The following is a 22,873-nucleotide window of genomic DNA, read 5'->3' as shown; positions in this document are numbered from 1 at the left end:
GCAAAGGGAGAGTCCTGCGTGCATTTCTAGCAGCTAAATTTAAAGTCTCACTTTTGCAGTCGCTAATCTATAGGATGGATGTGCTTCAGACGGAAAAAGTGTCGGGGAGATTGACAAGTACGTTACTGGATGGGGCTGTTTGGTTTTTGTGTTAAATGGTTTGGCTGGGACAGTTTGCCCTGGATCATGGGAGCTTGAATGGTAACCTTGCACATTTAATGAACAAATATAAAAAATGCATGATTTAAAATGAATGGCAGTGATGTAAACAAATGATACTCGGAACTGAATTTTTGTTAAAAGATTATGACATTTTTGATGTGATGATTGACGCCAAATATGTTTTCTGTATAAGTAAGAGGGGTAGGCATAATAAGCTGTAGCTTCAGCTGACGCCCTTTTGGTCAGTTTTAAAGAATATCTACATGTTCTTGTTTTTTTATTATTATTTAATTTTGTCTTATCAAATCATCGTTGAAAATGATGTTTTCTGTTATGTTGTTACTGACCGAAATACAATTTCATTCATTCTTTCATGCGTTCATTCGTACAAAAGGGACTGAAGAAGCATTTTTTTTCCCCACGGAGTGGGTGATGAGTATAAATTACGTGCAACCAGAGGAGGCTGTAACACAAATAAAATTACAAAGTTGAGAATATGTGGCAGCAAAAAGAATAGAAGAAGTCTGCAAGGGAAATTTGGGAAAAGCTGCTGGGAAATTCGACAAGCTCAGAGACAATTAGAACAGTATGAATTAGTTGGGCCGAAGGACCCGTTTCCAGGCTGTAATCTCTCTTTCATTCCACCTGGAATCACAGAGTTGAGCACAATCACAGTGCCTACAGGAGACAGAGACAGTTGGTCACTGGTTATACCGGGTCTCCCATCAGAGATACTGGGTATTTAAATTCAGGTAGCAGATCATCTCAAGAGGGAAATAGTGAGAAATCACGTTCACCATTTGGCCACAGACCGGACATGGATTGGTGGATGAAAAACAGAAACAGCTTTATTATCACCGGCATGTGACGTGAAATTTGTTAACTTAGCAGCAGTTCAATGCAACACATAATCTAGCAGGTAACAAATAATAATGGATAAAATAAAATATAATAAACAAATAAGTAAACTAATTACGTATATTGAATAGATTAAAAAAAACATGCAAAATCATAAAGAATGTATATTAAAAATAAAGGGTAGTGTCCAAAGATTGGATGTCCATTTAGGGATCAGATGAGTGGGGACGAATCTGTTCCTGAATCGCTGAGTGAGTACCTTCAGGCTTCTGTACCTGCTTTCTGATGCTAACAGTGCGAAAAGGGCATGCCCTGAGCGCTGGAGGTCCTTAATAATGGATGCTGCCTTTCTGAGACCCCGTTTCCTAAAGATGTCTTGGGTATTTTGACGGCCAGTGCCCAAGATGGACCTGTCTAGATTTACAACCTTCTGCACCTTCTCTCGGTCCTGTGCAGTAGCCCCTCCATACCAGACTGTGATGCACCGAACGCAGACCACAAGATAATCTAAAATGAAGTGTCTCCTGATCCTCAGCCATTTCAAAGTCTGGCAATGTTATCCGCTCGGCTACAGAAAATAGATTTCGGAAAATTCCCCTCATCTACTTTGCGCATCGAGGGGGGAGTTGATAGCTGCCCTGCCAAAACGTGAAATGTTGTATTATCACACAATCTCTGAAATCCGGGAAATGCTCCAATCACCTGCATCTGAATTTTATAAATGAAAGTTGGAGATGTCTTTCACCTCTAAACAGTCCCTGATGTGTAACAAACCCTGAACCTGGACTTTTACTTAACAAACAACACCGCTGTCACATTCTTGTTACTGTTTCACTCTCAACCTGCTGATTCAGGGTCTCCGGCTCCTTTAACTCAGGTGAAGCTTTGCCTGGTGAGCGGAGTCATTCAACCATTACTAGTGTCAGGTCCCTGCATTGGAACTGTTCGATTGACCGACTACACAAAGCCGCTTTACCAGTGGGATCAATTAGATGAAACTTTTCTCTGCCCTGTTAGCGCCTGTGTAATTTTCTTAATCAACAGGGCAGAAGTTTAATTATAAAGTTCCCAGTGATCATACCTGTAGCCATTCTGATTCCGACTGACGATTGTAGATTGTCGGCGTCTTGTTTACACTTTGGTCGCGATGCAGGACAGCCCCACCTGCTGGTGATGCTCTGAATTACACAACAAGCAGACAGTGAGTCAGAATAGGATTACTTTGCAAATGTGACAGTACTGTCATCCTCTGTATTAGAGCAGCAGTGTGCTTAAGGAACAAACATCAACTCCCACACCATGTCTGTATGTCGGTTCGGTGATACCTGGCGCATCCTACTGATAGAGTCACAGAGCAACAGAGCGCAGATACAAACCCTTCAGCCCATTGAGACAATGCTGACCACAGTGTACACTTAGATGGTGCTAATTTCCTGTGTTGAGCCCATTTCCCTCCTGGCCTCTTCATTCCATATTCACATCCCAACTGCTTCTGGAATTATACAGTCGTGCCTGCCTCACCCACTTCCTCTGGCTGCTCCCTCCACATCATCACCAAACTCTGCATGAAACCGTTGCTGCTCGTGTTGGTTTTGCAATCTATATACCACTCCTCTGCCCATTTAGATCCCCTATAAGCTACGATAATCTTCACCGTGAGTACCATCTACTAATTTTGCGTCATCCACGAACTGACCAGTCAAGCCTTGTGCACCTGCATTCACTTCATTGCTATCAACTAACAAATATCAAATGTTACTTGTAGCTTTGGGGTACAACACTACTTACGCGCCTCCATTCTGAGGAGAAACTTTCAACCATCACTCTTTGCTTACTACCTTTAAGGCAATATTTGAATCCATCTAACTTTCTCTCTCTGTACCGCATGGCACCGTATCTTCCAGACCAAGCTGTCATGAGGCACGTTGCCAAAGGCTTTACTGGAGTTCAATGTACAACATTCACTCCCCCACCCTCATTGATAATCATCTTGAAAAACCTTAAAAAGTATTGTTGAACACAACTTTCTATGCTCCAAGCCATAGTGATTCCTGATCAGCCTCTGTCGATACAAATGTTAGTAGATATTCTGTGTGTGACTGGTCCATACTGTGGAAAATTATCTCCCGCACCTGCCCTTCCATTTTCTCCACTCACATCAAAAACTCAAAATGGCAACCCGTAGTAATATTATGCTTCTCCAGATGCTCAAATTTCCTATCCCTAAGTATCCACTCCAAGGGTTTGCCCACCCCCGATGTAACACTGACCGGTCTATCATCCCCAGGATTTAAACCCATTGGGTTTATTGAATTACATAACAACTTTTGACAGCCTCCAATCATGTGTTACTACCCCTGTGGCCAGAGAGGATGCAATGTTCATTGTCAGTGACCCTCACTTTCTGTAGTAACATGGTGTTTATTGTAGATAGAACAACATCACTTCCTTAGCAGAATGGCAATATTATGCTATCATCACAATCACTGTCCATCTCATTGGTAACTCTGAATCAAAGCATTCATTAAGCACCTCACCTATCACTGCATCGTCCAGGCATGTTTCCATCTTTGCTCCTGAGTATCCTACCCTCAAGCTATTCCCCCTTCCCTTTTCTGATTTCCACCCACATTGATGTCCTCTGTTTATGTAACTGTCATATGATTCCTAATTAGTAAAGACAATGCTCCACCTTTCACCACCCCCCCCCCCCCCACCCCCGTATGTATTATGAAACAACGAAAACCTGGAGCATCAAACACCAATCCTGCCCTTGTAACAGTCCAGTCTGTGTAATGGTGATAACATGTACCATCCATATTCTAAGTTACTCGTATTCTTAATACATATTCTATTGAATTAAAGACATTTCCAACTGACTACATGATGCCCTGTCCACAACCGATCCTCCCACAGTCTCTGTGAACTTCGCATCTACCTTTATATCAACTCTTCTATTATCTGACCAAACATTCTGGTTCCCATCCCGCAACGACTGAGTTTAAACTAACCTCGGCAGCTCCAGCAGTCCTGGCTGCAGGGACATTTATTCATCTCAAGTACAGATATAACCCATGCCTTTGGTGCAGGGCTAAATGGGAACATAACTTCATTATAAAACCTAAATATGCTTAATCACAGGTTCGTAGGTTCTGACAATTTATTAGTAGAAAAGCACTTGATGGCGACAGGGTATACAAATGTAAATTATTGGTTGCCATTTGCTCATTAAGACTGAAATGTGGTGCTGGGACATTTGGCTTCAAGAGGGTTTGCGGAGGCTTGTGCAACAACATACTCGAGGGCAAGTATATCGTTGCAGATTGCAATAGACAGAGGAGTCAATGACATGTTGCTGTAGTTCACGGTAATTCCACATTTCTGCAATCATTACAGCAGGAGAAAACTGCGGCCTCTTATAAAGGGAGGAAATTCTCAACGCATTTTGAGATTATTGTGACGTAACACAGCCAAGCAAGGAAACAGCAGAACTGATAAGAGTTTGAAATCAGCAAACAATATGAGGGAATGTGCGTGGGTTCCCAGAGTAATTAGCAAATCTACAATGAGTGCAAATTGGTCTGACAGACGCATACTGGTATTCCGAGGCTTATTCAGTCCCACTCCAGCTATTTCCTACCTTCCTTGGTACGGAAATGTAATACCAAAAGGACCAGTGTTTGAGTAAATGAGACTCACCAATCTTTCTCCTGACTGAATCAATGGAGACGCCAAGTCAGATGGGTTCTCTCCATTTGGTGCTCTCCGTCTTCGGGCTGGTTCATTGTTGCTGTTCCCTCGTCTTCAGTTGTGATTTTCTTCCTGTCGTGGGCTTTACTTTTCCAATAAATCTCGCAGGTCAGGTCTACCTTTAACCAGAGAGATAATGAAGCATGTTACTCATACAAAGTAGAACAAAGAATTACACTTACTGGAACTTGAACTCATATATAATGATGTGAGTGAAGAAATCTGTAACTGCCCCTCACACTTTCCAAAGCCTGACATGGGTTACAAAGAAACACACACAAAATTGCTGCAGGAACTCATCAGATCAGGCAGCATCTGTATGTCGACTCTACTCTCTTCCATAGATGCTGCCTGGCCTTCTGAATTCCTCCAGCATTTTGTGTGTGTTGCTTGGCAGCATCTGAAGATTTTCTCTTGTTTGTGATGGGGCACAAAGAAGTCATCACTCAGTCATGGTATAAGATACAAATCATAATGCATAGGAGTAGAATTAGGTGATCCGGTCATTCTAGTCTGCTCCAAAATCAATCATGGAGAGTTTTTTTTCCAACACCGTATTCTTGCTTCCCTGCTATAGCACGCAACCTATTTAGCAATCCAGAACATGAATATACCCAACGACAGCCTCCATCACCCTCTGTGGCATCAAATTCCACAGATCAACCAACATTTGGCTAAAGTAATTGCTCTCATCTCAGTTTTAAAGTGAAGCTTCTTTATTCTGAGGCGGCACTCTCAGATCCCAGACTCTCCGTCTAATCAAGACACCCTGTTCATTCTCACTGCAACCAAACCTCTTGTCATTCAGTAGGTGTAAATAATCACCCCCGTCCTAACCCGCCAACCATCTGAACTCCACTGAACACAGGCCCAGGGCCATCAAATGCTCCACATGCATTATGCTTATCATTCTCAGATTATTCTTTGAACCTTGTTATCAACAACTGTACTGAATGCATTTCCAGGCTAAAAATACAGGACAATTGGTACCAGGATAATGTACTGGGAAAAGCTGTGTGGTTTCTTCGCTCTTCTATCAACTGACACAAAACGAGCGCTAGTGCGCTGATCCATTCGCAGGAGATTTGAAATGTTCCAGGTGAATGTAATAAAGAGAAACGGGAATCACAAGAAACGCTCAGCAGGTAAGGAACAGCTGTGCGGAGAGGAAGAAAGTTAACGATTTGGTTTCCTAATCTTTCGTCAGAATGGATTCATCCAGGTTTTAGTAGAAAATCTCGGGTTGTTCTCCATGGAATGGTGTGGACTGAGGGAAGATCTTATAGAGGTTTATAAGATTATGAAAGACATGGAGCATCGTTTCGCTGTTTTGAAATGTCTAATACCAGAGGACATGCAATGAAAGTGTGAGGGAGTAGTTACAAAAGAAATGTGAGGGTAAGTTGTTCTACTCAGAGAGGTGTGGATACCTGGAATGCGCTGTCCGTTATGGTGGGGGAAGCAAATACATCGGAGGCTTTTAAGAGACGTTTAGATAGGCACATGGGTCTGAGGAAGATTGAGAGGATATGGACATTGTGTAGGTAGGAATCATTAGTTTTTTTTAGGAGTGTTGATTTACTTTTCTGCTGGTTTGGCACACCATTGTGGCCGAAGGGCCTGTTCCTGTGATGTACTGTTCCATGTACTGTTCTATTTCCAGCATCCTGAGTTTCTGTTTGACTCCCACTGGCAGATAGACAGGTGAGAGTGAGAGGGGATTTCCAAATGTGAATTGAATTCGGAAACCCCGGTCTATTTCTACTTGTGCAAACACAAAACAGTTTCCAAAGTAACTTCAGAACCAAACAGAAATACTCGCTCAACATCTCATAAACCCGGACAACTTGATTCGCTGATTCATTTTATCTTGGATCAAAATATGTGTGGTATCCCAGGATCCAACCTCAGAGGGTCACAACCTACACCGAGAGCCTCGCACATCTTTTCCACATCTCACACGGATAGACACAGGCTACCAATATCCAGCCCCCGGAGACGTCTGCTTCGTTGCGGAAGGAGGAACATCCAGCCCCATCTGTAAAAGTACCAACCCAGACCGAAGCCCAAACACTGACAGTTGCATATTCCTGGAGCCCCCATCCCAAGATTATATCTCAAGCACCAACTCTCCCAGGGCTCTTTGCTGCCGGTAATATGCGGCAGTGTCTCAGCTAATCCCAGTTCAAAAACTTACACTCCCACACCAACCCATGACAGAACTGGGGCCTAATGATCCTTTGTCTAGACGGGGATTAGCTGGGAAACATGGGCAATGGGTCACAAAGAGGGCGCTGATACATTTCAACTTGTCCCCAGTTACATTGAACACAGTGGTTCATTAATTTATTGTTGAGTGCGGTGTAGCCCAGGTCAATTAGCAGCAACATTCCCCGTCGTGTAAAAGGAACAAAATGTTTTCAATATAAAATTGAAAATATACCACTAGAAGCTCAGTACAGGAGATTTTTTTTTCTTTCGCTGTAGAAACAATTGACTGACTGCAAGATGTTTGACACCCAGTACAAAATTGCATAAATTCAAACCCTACAATCTTCTTCATTCCATCCCGCACAGTAAATGCTCAAAGCATCCTCGAATCTGAGGCCACTCGCTCTCCGCTGAGAGTCAGCAACCAGAGAGCGATAAACATGTTCAACACTCTCTGCAGCTCTGGTGAGCTGTTGCCCTGGTGACGGAGGAAGTGACTCGCAAAGATAACCGAGCAGGGAAATAATAAACTCAGTGTGACACGTTCTCGGTTTCATTGTGACAAAGATGAACTGAACATTCAGCCATTTGTAACGGTGATACTAAAATTCCAGTGGTTGTATTCACCCTTTCGAGGTGCATTCAGTAAATCTCATGGTAGTTACAGCTCTACTCAACTCTCAGCAATGTAGACGCTGGTCCAGAATTAAAACACATTGTTGGATACGACCCGCCTGCAACAAATGTCGATTATGTGTAGAAGTTTCAATTGAGATTCACAGAGCCCTTAGAGCACAAACACAGGACTGTTAGCCCATCCACCCCGTGCCATGTTCGGTGTGGTCCCATCCCCCCTGCACTCAGACCGCAGCCCTCTATACCTCCCTCATCCATGTAGCTACCCAAACTTCTCTCAAATACTACAAGTGAACCTGCATCTCTTACTTCAGTTGGGAGCTGGTTCCGCCTTCCCACCACCCTCTGAGTGAAGTAGTTCCCCCTCATCTTCCCCTTAAATGTGTCACTTTTTGCCCTAAATCCATGACCTTATCCAACCTTAGGGGAAAATACCTACCTGCATTCACCCTATTTATACCATCATAGATTTGCATATCTCTAACAGGGGTTCCCAACCTGGGTTCCATGAACGGTTCCTTTAATTTTTGGGGCAAATGGCATAGAGAAGCTGGGACCCTGCTAGGATACCCCATGATTCCCCTGTATTTCAGGTAATCAAATTCTAACCTGTTCAACCTATCACTGAAATTATTTCCTGAAATATCAGCAATGTCCGTGTAATTTTCCCTGCACTCTTTCACGCTTATCCATATCTGTCCTCCAAGTACCTGACCGGAACTACACACAATTCTGCATATCTTGGAATCACGGTGAATTACAACTTTAGCATTAATATCCCAGCCCCTCTTCTTAATAGCCTGCGTTATAAAGGTCAATATGCCTGTGACTCTCTTTACGACTCTGGTGCTAACCTTAAAGGAATTGTGTATCTGTAACATCCACGCCGGGACAATCAGGCTGAAAACAGTTATTTTCCCTAAGCAGTAAGCCTGATCAACAGCTCTACTCACTAACCCACCCTCCACACCCCACCCACTACTAGTTTAACATTTCCTGATAGTTCTAGACACTCCTGTGCCTAAAGTAATTTAATGAACAGACAATCAATATCAGTCTCCGTATGTCCAGTCTCTCCTGTGCCTAACGTCACTTTATGGACATATAATCAATGTTTTTTAAGCTATCATCCTGTATGTATTGTGTTTTGTTTATCATTGTGGTCCCTATCATTTTGGTTTTTTTTCTGTCCTGCTTCGGACACAATTATTTTGTTCTCCTATACTGAAAAGACATTACACAATCTTGAATCTTGAACCCTGGGAAAAATACAATGACCAAACCACATTATCTGTACTCCCTCTTGATTTTATAAACTCCTACAGTGTCAGCTCCATTCTCCTCTGGAATTAAGATCCAGCTTGGCCAACCTCTTCCCATGAGCCGGCACTCTAGTTTAGGCAGCATCTTCAGCAATCTCGTCTGCACACTCTCCAGACTGATAATATCTTTCCTACAGTAGGGAGAACACAAATGTACATAACACCGTGTATCCGCACCACAAAATTATATGACTACAATATAATGCCCATAATCGAGAACTCAATTCCCTAACTGATGAAGGTCAGCATGATTAAAGCCTTCTTTTCCACCCTCAATACCTGCACAACCACTTTCAGTGAACTGTGCTGTTGTACTCCCAGGTCGTTCTGTTCCACAACACCCGATGCCCTCCCATTCACGATACCAGTTCCACCCAGTTTGACTGTCCAAAATGCACCATCTCTCACTTGTCCAAGTTGAAAACAATTTGCCATTCCTCAGCCTATCTCCAAAACTGAGAAAGATGTCTTTCAAATTCAGTGCCATCTGTTGCCTTTTCAACCAGTCTCCCGAATTTAGTCTCCCTGTATGCACATGATTGTGTCGCCACCCACAGCTCTAATCTGCTAATTAAGTTTGTCGATGACCCTGCATAGATTGGCCTCCTCTCAAGCAATAACGAGGTGGCCTACAGGGAAGAGGTCATCTCTCTGACACAGTGGTGGCAAAGTAACAACCTTCCTCTCAATGTCGCAAAAACAAAGGAGCTGGTTGTGAATTACAGGAGGAATGGAGACGGGCTAACCCCTATTGACATCAATGGATCTGGGGTTGAGAGGGTGAACAGCTTTAAGTTCCTCGGCATTCACCTCACCGAGGAACTCACGTGGTCTGTTCACACCAGCTGTGTGGTGAAAAAGGCACAAAAACACCTCTTTCACCTCAGACGGTTGAGGAAGTTCGGTATCGGCCCCCAAATCCTAAGAACTTTCTACAGGGACACAATTGAGAGCATCCTGACTGGCTGCATCACTATCTGGTATGGGAACTTTACTTCCTTCAATTGCAGGACTCTGCAGAGAGTGGTGCGAACAGCCCGGCATATATGTAGTTGTGAACTTCCCATGATTCAGGACATTTACCAGGAAAGGTGTGTAAAAAGGGCCCGAAGGATTTTTGGGGACCAGAGTCACCCCAACCACAAACTGTTCCAGCTGTTACCATCCGGGAAACGGTACCGCAGCATAAAAGCCAGGACCAACAGGATCTGGAACAGCTTCTTCCACCAGGACTTCAGATTAATTAACTCTGTATCAGAGCTGAGTCTGTGTGTAGGAGCCATGTATCAGCATTGCATCCTACGTTGTGTATTTATGATGTTCTTTATGGTAACTAGTAGCATCAGTGGGGGTGTGGTACGCGCAAAGGGAGTCAGTTATATATTTGTGCTTTGTTCCATGCAGTACACAGCCCTAATGCCCTTCCTTCAGACAACATTGGTGGCATGGAGAGGGGAGACTTGCAGCTTGGGCAACTGCTGACCTTCGATAAATAAAAAAATACCTTGCCCAGGCTTGCGCCCTGGAAACTATTTGTCTATCGAGACTAACGGGGGCCTACTGCACTACCCAGCTGGGGACTGATGGATGTCATATATTTTGTTATTATCCACTCAAATACGCTGAACTTAAACTTGGGTACAGATCAGTTTCATCGCTTCAAGATTGTATGTTTAATGATTGCTAATAAAAGATCGAATACTTATCACTGACATTTGTAACAATCATTATTGGATTTGAGGGCAGGTCATGTAAGTATAACAAACCTGTGGGGGATGCCAGCAGTGGCAGATTAGCTTGGTTAAGATTCACTGCTACATTCTCAAAAGATGTTTCTCAACCTGCCGATCATTTGAATATTCTGAGATGCTGAGTATTTTGCTTCAGTTTTCACCAGTGAAAAGGACCTTGGCAATTGTGGGGATGACTTACCGCAGACTGAAACACATGAGTGTATGGACTTTAAGAAAGAGCATGCGCTGGATCTTTTGAGAGGTTTTAAGTTAGGTAAGTCGCCGGGACTGAACGAGATATACCCCATGCTACTGTATGAATCAAGGGAGGAGATTGCTAATCCCCTGACGATGATCTTCACATCATCAATGAGGTGGGGAGACGTACCAGAGGATTGGAAGTTTGCAAATGTTGTTCCCTTGTTTAAGAAAAGGAGTAGATAACTCAGGAGATTATAGACCAGTAAGCATTTGGAGAGACATAATCTGATTAGGGATAGTTAGCACGGCTTTGCCGAGGGCAGGTCACGCCTTATGAACCTGATTGAATTCTTTGAGGATGTAACAAAACACATTGATGAAGGTAGAGCAGTGGAAGTACTGTATATGGATTTCAGGAAGAGGTTAGCTAAGGTTCCCCATGGAAAGCTCATTCAGAAAATAATGAGGGATGGGATCCAAGGAGACCTTGCTTTGTGGATCCAGAATTGGTATGCCCACAGAAGGCAAAGGGCGGTTGTAGATATTTCGTATTCTGCATGGATGATGATGACCGATAGTGTTCCGTTGGGTCTGTTCTGAGACCCCTTCCCTTTGTGATTTTTACAACTGACCTGGATGTGGAAGTTGAAGGATGGGTTAGTAAGTTTGCTGAAGACACAAAAGCTGGGAGTGTTGTGGATGGTCCGCAGGGTTGTCACATGTTACAGTGCAACATCGATAGGATGCAGAACTTGGCAGAGAAGTGGCAGATGGACTTCAATACTGATAAGCGTGAAGCGGTTCATTTCGGTCAGATTTTAAGATAATATACCGTAGATTCCGGACTACAGAGCGCACCTGATTAAAAGCCGCTGGCTCTAATTTTAGAAATAAAATCAATTTTTTAATTGTAAAGGCCGCATCGGATTTTAGGCCGCACCGGATTTTCGGCCGCAGGTGTCCCACGTTGTAATATGAGATATTTACACAGAATGATATTACACGTGAGGATTTTTTTAACTTTTAATTAAATCCATATGGTAACAAAAACAAATACATATTGCAAATGCTTTTTTTCGAACCGTGCCCGTACGTGGCTACTTTTAAATATACGTTGCGTATACTTCTTTACTGAACAACATTCCAATATCTCCTAACGACTGGTAAAAAAATATATATATTGCAGCCTACCAGGAAAAGTTATTGATCACCTTTAACTTAAAAGCAGCGTTCGCTCAGATCCAAAGCCGCTCGCGTAATGCGCTCCCCCCCTCCTTTCCGTTTATCGCAAACGGCATTTAAAAGCAGCGTTCGCTCAGATCCAAAGCCGCTCGCGTAATGCGCTCCCCCCCTCCTTTCCGTTTATCGCAAATGGCATTTAAAAGCAGCGTTCGCTCAGATCCAAAGCCGCTCGCGTAATGCGCTCCCCCCCCTTTCCGTTTATCGCAAACGGCATTTAAAAGCAGCGTTCGCTCAGATCCAAAGCCGCTCGCGTAATGCACTCCCCCCCTCCTTTCTGTTTCATCGCAAACCGGCATTTTCCCACAAGACACCGCGAAACCGGGTGTGACGTCATAGCATCCCGCGATGTAGAACAGAAAACAAATATAGTTTAAACTAAGTAGGCAGCACAATGCTTCGAGTGTTTTCCATGTTGATGAGGGTGAGTACAAATGACTGATTTACAATAATTTAATTGTGAAAGTGCGCTTGATTTATCGTACAATTTCATTGGACCTCTGTGAACTACTCATCAATTTTATTGGTCTACTGTTATGAGGCAAAATGTTTACGAGGCGGCATGAAAAAAAACCATGCATTAGCCGCTTCGGATTATAGGCCGCAAAGTTCAAAGCTGTTCAAAATGTGGGAAAAAAGTAGCGGCTTAAAATCCGGAATCTACGGTAATATTAATGGCAATACTCTTGTCAATCTGGAGGATCAGTGAGATCTTGGGGTCCGTGTCGATAGAACACTCAAAGCTGTTGTACACGTTGACAGTGTTGTTAAAAAAGCATATGGTGTATTGACATTTATCAGCCATGGAATTGAGTTCAAGAGCCTGAGGTAATATTACAGCTCTATAAGACCTTGATTAGACCCCGCTTGGGAGTACTGTGTTCAATTCTGGTCACCTCACTACAGGAAACAATATGGCTGCTACAGAGGGAGCACAGAGGAGATTTACAAGGACTTACTTTGGATCCAGAATAACAATTATTTTTTTCTCCTTTACACTTGTAAACAATCTTGAATCTTGAACCCTGGGGATAATACCACGACCAACCACATTATCTATGCTCCCACTTGGTTTCATAAACTCCTACAATGTCACCCTCATTCTCCTCTGGAATAAAGATCCAGCTTGGCCAACCTCTTCCTATGACTCGGCCCTCTAGTCCAGGCAACATCTTCAGCAATCTCGTCTGTACCCGATCCAACTTGATAGTATCTTTCCTACAGCAGGGTCAACACAACTGTACAGAATACTCTGTGTAGCCACACCAACAATATAATGCCCATAATCCAGAACTCAATGCCCTAACTGATGAAGGCCAGCATGATTAAAGCCTCCTTTTCCACCCTCTATACTTGCCCGTCCACTTTCAGTGACTGTACTCTTGTACTCCCAGTTTGCTCTGTTCCACAACACTTGGTGCCCTCCCATTCACTATACCAGTCCCACCTAGTTTGTCTGTCCAAAATGCACCATCGCTCACTTGTCCAAGTTGAAAACCATTTGGCATTACTCAGCCCATCTCCATAACTGACTAAGATATCTTTGAAATTCATTGTCACCTGTTGCCTTATAGGCCAGTCTCCCGAATTTAGTCTCCCTGTATGCACATGACTGTGTCGCCACCCACAGCTCTAATCTGCTAACTAAGTTTGTCGAAGACAGTACATTGATTGGCCTCCTCTCAAGCAATAACGAGGTGGCCTACAGGGAAGAGGTCATCTCTCTGACACAGTGGTGGCAAAGTAACAACCTTTCCCTCAATGTCACAAAAACAATGGAGCTGTTTGTGGATTACAGGAGGAATGGAGATGGGCTAACCCCTATTGACATCAATGGATCTGGGGTTGAGAGGGTGAACAGCTTTAAGTTCCTCGGCATTCACCTCACCAAGGATCTCACGTGGTCTGTTCACACCAGCTGTGCGGTGAAAAAGGCACAAAAACACCTCTTTCACCTCAGACGGTTGAGGAAGTTCGGTATCGGCCCCCAAATCCTAAGAACTTTCTACAGGGACACAATTGAGAGCATCCTGACTGGCTGCATCACTATCTGGTATGTGAACTGTACATCTCTCAGTCACAGGACTCTGCAGAGAGTGGTGTGGACAGCCCGGCGTATCTGTAGATGTGAACTTCCCATGATTCAGGACATTTACAAGGACAGGTGTGTAAAAAGGGCCCAAAGGATCACTGGGGACCAGAATCACCTCAACCACAATCCATTCCAGCTGTTACCATCCGGGAAACGGTACCGCAGCATAAAAGCCAGGACCAACAGGCTCCGGAACAGCTCCTTCCACCAGGCCATGAGACTAGTTAACTCACGCTCATTTGAGTGTACTCTATAGTATATGGACTGTTCAATATATTATAAATTATTATAAATTACTTTCATTGCGCATTGCACATTTTGACCGAGACGTAACGTAAAGATTTTTGCTCCATATGTATGTGAAGGATTTAAGAAATCAATTCAATTTAATTCAATTCAATTCAAACTTGCTAATCACGCCATGTACATTCATGAACAAATCAATAGCATGAATAATGAATTACAGAGGTCTCAACACTGACACACACATCCCACTCGTCACAGACCTCCATTTGCTAAAACCACCTTCAATCATCTCCCTCTGCTTCTTGTTCTCGGGCCCGGTGTGAATCCAATTCGCCAGCTCCCCGTGTATCCCACGTGACCGAACCTTCCCGATCAGCTGACAAGTGGGAGCTTGTTACAGACTTTACCAAAGTTGAACAACATTGCTGCCCAACTTCACCCAACTCCCTAGTTAACTCTTAAATAATCTCCAAAATACTTGACAGATATGTTGTCCAGTGGGCAGTTTAGACGGTGATTTTCCGATAACCAATGTCCAACATCCCCGGATTTCAGCTTCACTGCGGACTGAGGAAATTCCAATCCCAGCTCTCGAATTACCAACTTGGACTGAAGCCCGTATACTGCCAGTTCCATATCCTCAGAGACACCAGCCCAATATTATCACCCATACAAAGACGCTTTGGTGCCGGTGGTTTGCCGTGGTGTTCCTGCCATTTCCGATTCACAAACTAAGGTGGAATTGGAGCCTAATGACCCTCTGCCGGGGCCGGTGCTCAGGCTGGTTCCCCGGTCTGTATAGAGGATGCAGATACACTTCAGCCTGACCCCAGCAGCTAAACCGAGCACATTTGATCACAATCTTTCTGCTGTGTGGGATCTTGCCCAGCACAGCGGGCTGCCATGTTTCCTGCAGTGTAGCAGGAACAAAATGTGAAATTATAAAGTAGAACATTATGGGAAGTCAGTACATCAGACTACATCTCTGAAAGGACAAATGGTGGAAGACCCAGTTCCAGAACTGAGACTGTCCAAGATGCTGCCGATCTGCTGAGCATTTCCAGTATTTTCTCCTCCTTACTTTAAATTTCCTGCAACTGTAGTATTTCCTCCCTCTTCATTTTAATGCACAGATAGTAACTGATTGTAAAATATCAGAAACACCCTAAATTCTAAATGTCACCCCACCCCAAACAATTTCTTAGTTCTGAGTTCATTCTGACCCTGGTGTAACACATCCCACACAGTCAATGCTGACAGCATCCTTTCCTCCCACTATCACTCTGTTACATTTGCTCCTGAGGCCACTGTCTCTACCCTGAGAGGCGGTGACCACAGAGCGATAAAAACTGCAACACTTGCTGCAGCTCGGAAAGGGCCGTTACCCTGGAAACAGAGGAAGTAGCTCACTGAAAATAACCGAAAAAGGAAATAAGAAACTCAACATCAGATGTTATGAGTCCCTTTATGACAAAGATTAACACTGTAGCCATTTTGTAACGGTGAAACTAAAATTGAAATGGCTGCTTTTACCCGGCCACGTGTTGTGTTCAACTAAACTTTTGGTAGTCCTAGCGATTAAAAAAAAAGACAACAACGACCCTGGAAAAGTTGCAAAACAAAACTTCACAATGAAGACAAAGTTTGAAAGAGAGATTGCTGAAATATATCTTTGCAGCAATGGGATACAGGCTGGACAGAGGGTGAACAAGATTGTTTATGTATATCACTGAGGTGATGGGATACAGACTGGACAGAGGTTGAACAAGATGGTTGATATATATCATTGAGATGATGGGATACAGACTGGACAGAGGCTGAACAAGATGATTGATATATATCATTCAGGTGGTGCGATACAGACTGGACAGAGGTTGAACAAGATGGTTGATATATATCATTGAGATGATGGGATACAGACTGGACAGAGGTTGAACAAGATGATTGATATATATCATTCAGGTGGTGCGATACAGACTGGACAGAGGTTGAACAGGATGTTGATATATATCATTGAGGTGGTGGAATACAGACTGGACAGAGGTTGAACAGGATGGTTGATATATATCACTGAGGTGATGGCATACAGACTGGACAGAGGTTGAACAAGATGGTTTATGTATATCACTGAGGTGATGGGATACAGACTGGACAGAGGTTGAACAAGATGGTTTATGTATATCACTGAGGTGATGGGATACAGACTGGACAGAGTTTGAACAAGATGGTTTATGTATATCACTGAGGTGATGGGATATAGACTGGACAGAGGTTGAACAAGATGGTTGATATATATCATTGAGTTGGTGGAATACAGACTGGACAGAGGTTAAACAAGATGGTTGATATATATCTTTGAGTTGGTGGAATACAGACTGGACAGAGATTGAACAAGGTGGTTGATATATATCATTGAGGTGGTGGCATACGGACTGGACAGAGGTTGAACAAGATGGTTGATATATATCATTGAGGTGGTGGAATACAGACTGGACAGAGTTTGAACAAGATGATTGATATATATCATTGAGGTGGTGGAATACAGACTGGACAGAGTTTCAACAAGATGATTGATATATATCATTGAGATGGTGGGATACAGACTGGACAGAGGTTGAACAAGATGATTGATATATATCATTGAGTTGGTGAAATACAGACTGGACAGAGATTGAACAAGATGGTTGATATATATCATTGAGGTGGTGGCATAAGGACTGGACAGAGGTTGAACAAGATGGTTGATATATATCATTGAGGTGGTGGAATACAGACTGGACAGAGTTTGAACAAGATGATTGATATATATCATTGAGGTAGTGGGATACAGACTGGGCAGAGGTTGAACAAGATGATTGATATATATCATTGAGGTGATGGGATACAGACTGGACAATGGTTGAACAAGATTGTTGATATATATCATTGAGGTGGTGGAATACAGACTGGACAGAGGTTGAACAAGATGATTGATATATATCATTGAGGTGATGGGATACAGACTGGACAGAGGTTGAACAAGATGGTTGATATATATCATTGAGGTGGTGGAATACAGACTGGACAGAGGTTGAACAAGATGATTGATATATATCATTGAGGTGATGGGATACAGACTGGGCAGAGGTTGAACAAGATGGCTGATCAAAGGCGATCTCTGATGCTCCTCGAGCAATACACAGATCCTGAAATAATGGTACGCACTAGTAGATAACAATGCCAGAACAAACAATAAGAACCTTGGTATATGTCATTTTCTACTCGACACACATTCTCAATGCACCGCAGAAAGTATCCCATCCCGATACTTCACATCTTCATACGGCTACTGCTCTTCCTTTAACTGAATGAAATAGCGGAGAACTGTGGACACAGGTGAGCACATCATAGAAACCAACCTCCCCTCCATGGACTCTGTCTATACTTCCCACTGCCTCAGTAAAGCAAACAACATAATGAAAGATCCCCACAACCCTGAACATTCTCACTTCTCACCCTCCCATCGGGACGAAGATAAAATAAAACAGAAACATGACATTGTGGCAAGAATGGTGTCCATTCTGCTGTTAGAAGCGAACAGCGTGATGAGTGGACTCCTGACCTCACAGTCTAAATCGATGTGACCTTGCACCACATATCAACGCACACTGCCCTTTCTCTGTAACCAGAATGATTTGTTTTTCCTCAATGTACTGCTGCAATGTATTGATCTGTGTGGAGAATACCGGAGACACGATTTTCACTCTACCTCTGTACATGGAAAACAAAATAAAGATCCCCCAATGCAAAGGTGAGGAAATATTAGACAGCCTGGGTTGCTCCTTTGGAAATTCTGAAGGGAGTGTACGCACTTCTGGTGGAAAGCGGCCTGTGAAAAGCGGCCAGTGAAGGAGTGGAACTTTGAGGCTTTGACTCGAGAAGCTTCAGCGAGAAGAGGCGGATGACGAGCTTGTACCCAGTTAGTCATTTCAATGCCTCCTCAGACGGTGATGTGCCTCTCCTGTGAGATGTGGCAGTCTTGGGGGAACTCCCCTCTCCGGCAAAGTCACATCTGCCAGAAGTGCTTGCGGCTGGGCGATCTGGAAGACCGTGTGAGGAATCTGGAGCAGCAGCTGGATGACCTTCGACTCATAAGGGAGAATGAGGCAGTCATAGATGAGAGCTACAGGTAGGTAGTCACACCTATGCTGCCGGAAGAAGGTCGTTGGGTGACAGTCAGAGGGAGGAAAGCGATGGTGAGTAGATAGGTAGTGCAGAGGAGCCCTGTAGCCATTCCCCTGAATAATAAGTTTATGTCAAGCCGTGGGGACAGGGGTGCTGGGAAAGGACCCACAAGCAGGACACAAACACTGCTTTCTTAGGTACAATAAAATAGCGTTTATTACTCGCTACACAAAAGATCTAAAAATCAAGGACAAAGAGGAACACGAACCTCAGACTAGCGTATTAGGGACTATGATCGCCGCAGACCTTGGACTTGGAAACAGGGAACTGGGACAGCCGCGGACCTTAGACATTGACAGGGGGAACATGAACAGCTGAAGACCTTGGACTCGGACAGCCACGGACCTTGGACTCGGACAGTGGGAGCATGGACAACCGCGGACCTTGGACTCGGACAGGGGGAGCAATGGGTAGAAAGGGGGAATCCCCGCAGGGCAGCGTCAGTCCGGCCGGACCTGCCTGACGGAAGCAACGGGTAGGTAGGGGCAGAACCCTCGCCGGACAGCGGCAGTCCGGCCGGACCTCACCGACGGAGGCAACGGGTAGGAACATCGAGTCAGAACTCCGCCTTCCATTCAGGCACCGAGCCGGGACTTCTTCAGAGGGTAGACCTAGACACTGGGCATGACATCGAGTCAGGACTCCGCCTTCAACTCACCCCTGGTAGATTGACGTTGCCCGGACCCACTCTGGCGATGGAAGCCAAATTGCTGGTACTCCGATGCGGGCTGGATCACTCTGACTCGTCTTGTCGTAGCGACGGCGACTTGTAACGGCTTCTTTAACGCTCTCACTCCGAACGGCTAAGGCCAGGGGCTTATAAGCTGCCGGTTCGGGTCGAGGGTAGACTACCTTGATTGCCGAGCTCAAGGGACGCGTGAAACGGAATTCGACGGGAACAAGGAGTCAATGGTCCGGATCGCAACTTAACGAAATTTAAAGGGGAACCAATCCGGACCATGACAGTTTACCGTCCTGGATACTGTTGGCGGGGACTACCGGCCAGGTGTGAGCCACAGTAGCAGGGCCTCTGGCACTGAGTCTGACCCTGTGGTGCAGAAGGATGGGACGGAGAAGAGGAGAGCTGTCGTCATTGGAGACTCTATAGTCAGGGGAGCAGACAGGAGATTTTCTGGACGTGAGAACATGTTTGTTGCCTCCCGGTGCCAGGGTCCGGGATGTCTCTGACCGGGTGCATGACATCCTGGTACGAGAGGGTAAGCAACCAGAAGTCGTGATAAATGTTGGTACCCGACATAGGCAGTAAGAGGGATGAGGTCCTGAAGTGTGAGTTTCGGGAACTAGGCAGAGAACAGGACCTCAAGGCTGGTGTTCTCAGGATTGCTGCCAGTGCTACGTGATAGTGAGGTTAAGAATTGGAGGAGATGGCATTTGAATGCGTGGCTGAAGAGTTGGGGCAAGGGGCAGGGTTTTAGATTTTTGGATAATTGGGCTCTCTTCTGGGGAAGTTGGGACATGTACAGATTGGATGGGTTGCACCTGAACTCGAGGGGGAGCAATATCCTTGCTGGTAGGTTTGCTAGCATGGTTTGGAGAGTTTAAAATAATTTGCAAGGGGGATGGGACCCGGAGCGATAGAACAGTGGAAGAAGTGCATGGAGTAAAGCCAGTTGTAACATATAGATAGATACTTTATTCATCCCCATGGGGAAATTCAACTTTTTTCCAATGTCCCATACACTTGTTGTAGCAAAACTAATTACATAAATACTTAACTCAGTAAAAAATATGATATGCATCTAAATCACTATCTCAAAAAGCATTAATAATAGCTTTGAAAAAGTTCTTAAGTCCTGGCGGTAGAATTGTAAAGCCTAATGGCATTGGGGAGTATTGACCTCTTCATCCTCTCTGAGGAGCATTGCATCAATAGCAACCTGTCGCTGAAACTGCTTCTCTGTCTCTGGATGGTGCTATGTAGAGGATGTTCAGAGTTTTCCATAATTGACCGTAGCCTACTCAGCGCCCTTCGCTCAGCTACCGATGTTAAACTCTCCAGTACTTTGCCCACGACAGAGCCCGCCTTCCTTACCAGCTTATTAAGACGTGAGGCGTCCCTCTTCTTAATGCTTCCTCCCCAACACGCCACCACAAAGAAGAGGGCGCTCTCCACAACTGACCTATAGAACATCTTCAGCATCTCACTACAGACATTGAATGACGCCAACCTTCTTAGGAAGTACAGTCGACTCTGTGCCTTCCTGCACAAGGCATCTGTGTTGGCAGTCCAGTCTAGCTTCTCGTCTAACTGTACTCCCAGATACTTGTAGGTCTTAACCTGCTCCACACATTCTCCATTAATGATCACTGGCTCCATATGAGGCCTAGATCTCCTAAAGTCCACCACCATCTCCTTGGTCTTGGTGATATTGAGACGCAGGTAGTTTGAGTTGCACCATATCACAAAGTCCTGTATCAGTTTCCTATACTCCTCCTCCTGTCCATTCCTGACACACCCCACTATGGCCGTGTCATCAGCGAACTTCTGCACATGGCAGGACTCCGAGTTATATTGGAAGTCTGATGTGTACTGGGTGAACAGGACCGGAGAGAGTACCGTTCCCTGCGGCGCCCCTGTGCTGCTGACCACCGTGTCAGACCTACAGTCTCCCAACCGCACATACTGAGGTCTATCTGTCAAGTAGTCCACTATCCAATCCACCATGTGAGAGTCTACTCCCATCTCCGTTAGTTTGTGCCTTAAGATCTTGGGCTGGATGGTGTTAAAGGCACTAGAGAAGTCAAGGAATGTAATCCTCACAGCACAACTGACCCCCTCTAGGTGAGAGAATGATTTGTGCAGCAAATACGTGATAGCATCCTCCACTCCCACCTTCTCCTTATACGCAAACTGAAGAGGATCCTGGGCGTGCCTGGTTTGTGGCCTCAGATTCTGTATTATCAGCCGCTCCATGGTCTTCATCACGTGAGACGTCAAGGCAACAGGTCTGAAGTCATTCAACTCCTTTGGTTGTGGTTTCTTCGGTACCGGGACAATACAGGATGTTTTCCACTGTCTGGATACTCTTCTCTGCTCCAGGCTCATGTTGAAGATGCGCTGTAGTGGTTCTCCCAGCTCAGTCGCACAGGCCCTCAGTAATCGTGGGGATACTCCATCCGGTCCAGCCGCCTTGCTGGTACAGATCTTCCTCAGTTGACAGGCTTTGAGGAAAGAGCAGCAGAATAAAGGGTATAAAGGTAGTAAAGGTCGAAGGGCTAAAGTGTGTGTACTTCAATGCAAGAAGCATCAGGAACAAAGGTGATGAACTGAGAGCTTGGATACATACATGGCATCATGATGTAGGGGCCATTACAGACACTTGGCTGGCACCAGGGCAGGAATGGATTCTCAATATTCCTGGATTTCAGTGCTTCAAAAGGGATAGAAAGGGGAGGAGGTGTGGCATTACTGGTCAGGGATATATTAAATCTACAGAAAGGGTAGGTAATGTAGCAGCATCCTCTTTTGAGTCAGTATGGGTGGAAGTCGGCAACAGGAAGGGAGCAGTAACTCTATTGGGGGTATTCTATAGGCCCCCTGGTAGCAGCAGGGATACCGAGGAACAGATTGGGAGGCAGATTTTGGAAAGGTTCAAAAATAACAGGCTTGTTATCATGGGTGACTTTAACTTCCCTAATATTGATTGGCACTTGATTAGTTCCAAGGGTTTATATGGGGCAGAGTTTGTTACGTGCATCCAGGACGGATTCCTGTCACAGTATGCTGACAGGCCGACTAGGGGGAATGCCATACTAGATCTAGAATTAGGTAACGAACCGGGTCAGGTCACAGATCTCTCGGTGGGTGAGCATTTGGGGGAGAGTGATCACCGCTCCCTGACCTTTAGCATTATCATGGAAAAGGATAGAATCAGAGAAGACTGGAAAAGTTTTAATTGGGAAGGGCAAATTATGAGGCTATAAGACTAGAACTTGCGGGTGTGAATTGGGATGATGCTTTTGCAGGGAAATGTACAATGGACATGTGGTCGATGTTTAAGGATCTCTTGCAGATTGTTAGGGATAAATTTGTCCCGGTGAGGAAGATAAAGAATGGTAGGGTGAAGGAACCACGGGTGACAGGTGAGGTGGAAAATCTAGTCAGGTGGAAGAAGACAGCATACATGAGGTTTGGGAAGCAAGAATTAGATGGGTCCTTTGAGGAATATAGGGTAGCA

At 44.6% G+C, this 22,873-nt stretch overlaps 1 protein-coding gene across 1 annotated transcript in view; it reads right to left on the bottom strand.

The window, feature by feature from the left end:
- LOC140721776 (NACHT, LRR and PYD domains-containing protein 3-like) overlaps nt 1-22,873 on the bottom strand; it is a 79,912-nt gene that overhangs the window by 34,643 nt on the left and 22,396 nt on the right. Inside the window, exons 3-4 of the mRNA XM_073036572.1 lie at nt 4,720-4,889; nt 2,102-2,198 (exon numbers count right to left, since the gene is read on the bottom strand). Of these exons, the coding sequence (XP_072892673.1) occupies nt 2,102-2,111 (10 nt within the window). The 5' untranslated portion in view covers nt 2,112-2,198; nt 4,720-4,889. The remainder of the gene's footprint in view (nt 1-2,101; nt 2,199-4,719; nt 4,890-22,873) is intronic.

Source organism: Hemitrygon akajei, unplaced genomic scaffold (genome assembly GCF_048418815.1).
Source record: "Hemitrygon akajei unplaced genomic scaffold, sHemAka1.3 Scf000061, whole genome shotgun sequence".
Lineage (NCBI taxonomy): Eukaryota > Metazoa > Chordata > Chondrichthyes > Myliobatiformes > Dasyatidae > Hemitrygon > Hemitrygon akajei.
This window is presented reverse-complemented; position numbering and strand designations above follow the sequence as displayed.